At 37.2% G+C, this 5666-nt stretch overlaps 1 protein-coding gene across 1 annotated transcript in view; it reads right to left on the reverse strand.

The window, feature by feature from the left end:
* The window catches only part of LOC106880036 (intraflagellar transport protein 74 homolog), an 89654-nt gene that overhangs the window by 51158 nt on the left and 32830 nt on the right, over nt 1-5666 (reverse strand). The window contains exons 9-10 of the mRNA XM_052969867.1: nt 3252-3313; nt 611-689 (exon numbers count right to left, since the gene is read on the reverse strand). Coding sequence (XP_052825827.1) covers nt 611-689; nt 3252-3313 — 141 coding nt within the window. The remainder of the gene's footprint in view (nt 1-610; nt 690-3251; nt 3314-5666) is intronic.

Here is a 5666-nt window from a genome sequence, read left to right on the forward strand (position 1 = left end):
TGGTAGCACACTTGTCCACAGCCAGCTTGAGTTGTCAGTTGGTAATCCATTGCTGCATTGTGTCCAGGTCTGATTGCAGGAAAGATCTATAGCATATAGGATCTGTTCTTTTTATCTTAAGGTACAGCTTCATGTCATCTGCATATTTCAACACTGTAACATACTTTCAGTTGGCATCTATGTCATCAATATATGCAACAAACAACAGGGGTCCAAGAATAGATCCTGTGGTACACCAGATGTCATCTCATAGGTTGAAGAATGATGTCCTAGAACTATGATTACCTCTTTTCAACTGAAAATAAAGGACTTCAACCAGTTATAGAGACCATCTTTCACACTCATTGCAGAGAGTTTTGCCCTGAGTTGTTTGAGTGGCACAGAATTGAAGGCTTCAGCAAAGTCAAGATAGATTATATCCAGCCAGGAGCTTCCACCAGTGATTCAGGTGATGTCCTCAAGAAACTTAATGAGTTGGCTACAGCAGCTGGAGTTAGGGATCTATGTTTAGCAACTGGTTTAAGTTAGAATGTAGATATTTTCTCTGATGGTTTGTCTTAGGAGTTCTTTTGAAGTGAAATACCAAGAAGAACTAAAAGTTGATTCCTACCATATCATTAATCAAACTTTCTGCAAGTTCTTTTTCATCAGAAAGTTCCTTCTCGAGTTTAGAAATTTGCTTTTCTTTCCTACATAAAAAACAAAGAAATGAGAATTTAGTTAAGTTTTTACAGACTGTATATTGTATAGGGTTAGTGATATATATATTTTTATTTTTTATATATAGGATGATGAAAGCCCAAGATGTGAGGAGGATGAAGAGGAGCAATCTTAGAAGTTGGGAAATGTAGTCAATTACATTGACCCCAGTGCTTGACTGGTACTTATCTTATCATTGAAAGGATTAAAGGCTAAGCTGACCATGGCAGAATTTGGACTCAAAATATAAAGAGCTGGAACAAATGCTGATAAGTATTTTATCCAACATGCTCATGTTCCTGCCAGCTCACCACCTTAATAATAATAATAATAATAATAATAATAATAATAATAATAATAATAATAATATTAATAATAATGAGGAATATATTCACAGAAGGAATACATTCACAGAAGGAATACATTCACAGACACGACAGAGCTGGGACCTGCATACACTGGAAGCTATGCCAACACTATGGAATAACAACAGAAAAAACATGGTATAGGCACACACCAGAAAAGGTCATAGAAAACAAGAAAGCAACTATACTCTAGGATATGCCAATACACACAGATAGAGAAATTAAGGCCAATAGGCCAGATATAGTTGTCAGAGATCATGGAGAAAAAAAATGCTTTCTAATTGATTATCAATACCAACAGATGACAACGTTTCTCTAAAAGAAATGGAGAAACTTTCAAAATACAAAGACCTGGAAATAGAGGTAACTCGAATGTGGAATCTAAAAACAGAAACAATTCCTATCATAGTAGGCACATTATGTATGATAAAAAAATATTCAGACAAATACATAACAAAAACACCAGGACTTACAAGTATATATAACACACAGAAAATTGCACTACAGGGCACTGCACACATCCTATGCAAAACACTTTCAATACAGTAACCATAAGAGTATCACAGCAAACCACAGCACATACCCAAGGCACACAGAGCTGCGCTCGGTAGTAAAGTGAAAGCACTCTATAAAAATAAAACTACTGAACAATAATAATAATAATCCTTTCTACTATAGGCCTAAGGCCTGAAAGTTTTGGGAAGGGGACCAATCGATTATATCGACCCCAGTACGTAACTAGGATTTAATTTATCGACCCTGAAAAGATGAAAGGCAAAGTCAACCCCAGCAGCATTTGAACTCAGAATGTGAAGACAGACAAAATACTGCTAAGCATTTTGCCCAGCATGCTAATGATTCTGCCAGTTCACCACCTAATAATAATAATAATAATAATTATTATTATTATTATTATTATTATTATTATGTAAGACATGGTATGACCACAAATCATAGGGGGTGTGGAGACTTGCAACAACCTGTGGGATTTCTCAATTCAAATGGACCAGATGCACAACAAACTGAATTTAGTTGTGGTAGACAAAGTAAACCAAATGTTTTCTGTAATTGATGTTGCATTTAAATTTGACACACAAGGAAAGAAGGCAAAAAAGTAATCAAACTACAATCCTCTTAAATATAAAATAAACTGACTGTGGAAGATGAAAAAAATGAAGATAGAGCCAATTATTGTTGGAGGTCTTGGGTAGAGCATCAAAAGATATTGAGAGGAACATAAAGAAAATGGGAATAGAGTGCCCAGTAGAGCTACAGTAAAAATTTAACATCTTTGACACAGCCAGAATTATCAGGAAAGTACTAGGTAGTTGAAAAGAACAAAAAGCATGGTACCATAGGCTACAAGAAGAAAACCCGCTACTCATACAGGATTGCAACAAAACCAGTTCCAACAAAACCAGAGTTAAAAGAATAAATAATAATGAATCTCAAATTTTGGCACAAGGCCAGCAACTTTCGGAGAGTCAATTACAATGACTCCAGTGCTTTTAACTCCAGTGCTCGACCGGTATTTATTTTATCAAGCCTGAAAGGATGGAAGGTAAAGATGACCTTGGTGGAATTTGAACTCAGAAAATAAAAGTGGACAAAATGCCACTTAACATTTTGCCTGGTGTGCTAACGATTCTGCCAGCTCACCAACTTAGGATAAATAATAATACTAGTTTCAAATTTCAGCACAAAGCCAGCAATTTTCGGAGAGTCAATTACAACGACTCCAGTGCTTTTAACTAGTACTTATTTTATCGACCCTGAAAGGATGAAAAGCAAAGTTGACCTCAGCAGAATTTGAACCCACAAAGTAAAAACGGACAAAATTCCACTAAGCATTTTGCCTGGTATGCTAACAGTTCTGCCAGCTTGCCATCTTTGAATAAATAATAATAATAATAATAATAATGATAATAGTGTTTTGACTCCAAGGATTTCCATGATGATGAAATTTTCTCTGCACTGCAGCAAGTGATCATATACAGAGCAGAGGGATGGGTAGCCCCAATGACTATTCATTACAAGGAGAGGTTTCTATAAACGGTGGCGTGATGTTTGCACAGCAGCTGTGCACCATAGACAATTTTCAAAGCAGTGAGATGGGACCACGTATGGAGTAGATGGCAAGGAGGTAGTACCAAGTCCTAAATATGTAATTACTTATATTTTACTTACTCTTTTGTGGCTTCAAACAGACGTTCGATGTCTTTGACTTCTTTTTCATTTTGTACTCTCAGCTGAAATGATAACAAACCACTAGATTGTAGAATGGCTGGTGGCAGTGGTGGTTTTTATAGTGGTGGTGGTGGTGGTGGTGATAGTAGTATTCATGATGTTGTGGGGGGCAATGGTAGAGGTGATGGTGGTCATTGCATTGGCAGTGGTGATAATGAGGTTTTGTTTTTTTTGTTTAATTTGTTTCTTTTTCACATTTGGTTCAGAGAGAAAGGGCAGTGTCAATGACCCCCCAAACCTCCACTGCCATCATCATCATCATCATCACTACCTCCAAGGCCAGTGAGCTCTTTCAGACTAATGTTTAATTTTAACTTCAAAAAGCTGATGGCATTAAAGGAAGTATAGCCATAGAGGGAGCACTAGGAAATAGTTTTCTTTCTTAGTGAAATATTTACTTCAGGATTACAGCTCTGATGCAATATAGATGAAGGGTGAAGAAGCAGTGGGTATAACTAGGTGGGTGTAGTTTTAGGGGTTATTTCATGGGTTGTTGGGGACTGTTGTAGTAGTTGTAGAAAAGACATAAGGAGCATGCAAGATACATCACCGGGATTATACATAGAGAGATAGTGATGCAAACAAACATATTTAGGGTCGATATATAAAATATACATATACACATGTAAATATATACAGGGATATATATATATATATATATATATAGATGGAAACAAAAACTGAAAATATTCAGTGCCCCTGGACTGGCTTGTGCGGGTGGCACATAAAAGACACCATTTCGAGCGTGGCCGTTTTCGTGCGGGTGACACGCAAAAGCACCCACTACACTCTCTGAGTGGTTGGCGTTAGGAAGGGCATCCAGCTGTAGAAACTCTGCCAAATCAGACTGGAGCCTGGTGTTGCCATCCGGTTTCACCAGTCCTCAGTCAAATCGTCCAACCCATGCTAGCATGGAAAGCGGACGTTAAACGATGATGATGATGATGATGATTTAGATGAACATTCAGGTATAAGCATGTAGATGTTTATATTCTTTATTATTTTACTTGTTTCAGTCATTTGAGTGCAGCCATGCTGGAGCACCACTTTGAAAGGTTTTAGTCAAACAAATTGACGCCAGGACTTATTTCTTAAGCCTAGCACTTATTCTATTGATATCTTCTGCTGAACTGCTAAGTCATGGGGATGTAAATGCACCAACACCGGTTGCCAAGTGGTGATGGGAGAACAAATACAGACACAAAGATACACACACATGAATATATACATATATACGATGGGCGCATGGCTCAGTGGTTAGAGCACCGAGCTTATGATCGTGAGGTTGTGAGTTTGAATCCCGGACTGGGCTGCGTGTTGTGTTCTTGAGCAAGACACTTTATTTCACGTTGCTCCAGTTCACTCAGCTGTAGAAATGAGTTGCAACGTCACAGGTGCCAAGCTGTATCGGCCTTTGCCTTTCCTTTGGATAACACCAGTGGCGTGGAGAGGGGAGACCGGTATGCATGGGCGACTGCTGGTCCTCCATAAACAACCTTGCCTAGACTTGTGCCTGGGAGGGTAACTTTCTAGGTGCAATCTCATGGTCAGTCATGACCGAAGGGGGTCTCAGCACAATGGGCTCCTTTTAGTTTCTGCCTGCCAAATCTACTCACAAGATCTACTTACAGAGCATCTCACCCGTTGACTATGTGTGTGTGTGTGTATATATATAAATATAAAAGAATACAAAAAATGGGACAAGAACGCAACAGGTAACAACAAGACATCCAGACAGTTAGATGATCCAAAAAGGGACAAGAAAAAACAAGGACAGGTCATTTGGATGTTTTCTTTTGTCAGTCAAGTCCCAGATTATCTTTGCATGAATATTTATATGTGTGTGTGTGAGTGAACGTATCAATCTATATATAAATATAAATATGTATATTATAAATATATATGTGTGTGTATATTGTAATATCCATATTGATTGAGTTATTTTAAGATTTGCCTGAAGGTTTACTCCACCAGCATATTCCCAGTATTGAGTCCTTTCCATCAGTAAATGTTCTGTCATTATTCATTAATAATGCCTTAAAATAACAGCTACTATCAAATATTTTCACACACACACACACACATGTATATGAATATGAATATGTGTGTGTTATTTAACAAAGACTGTATATATTTCTATGAGTTACTAATAGTTTCATATAATGAAAACAATTCTGAAAGCATTTTACAGCACGTCTGGTACCTTCATGCAATCCTCAGGCTCTGCCCACATGGTATAACAAGCCAAAACATGTTATTAAATAATATTTATTTCTTACCAGATGGAGTAATTTTTTTGTTGATCTTACCATCATGGAACAGTACACTATATATATATATATCTATATATATATA

This window comes from Octopus bimaculoides, chromosome 8 (assembly GCF_001194135.2).
Source record: "Octopus bimaculoides isolate UCB-OBI-ISO-001 chromosome 8, ASM119413v2, whole genome shotgun sequence".
NCBI classification, from domain to species: Eukaryota; Metazoa; Mollusca; class Cephalopoda; order Octopoda; family Octopodidae; genus Octopus; species Octopus bimaculoides.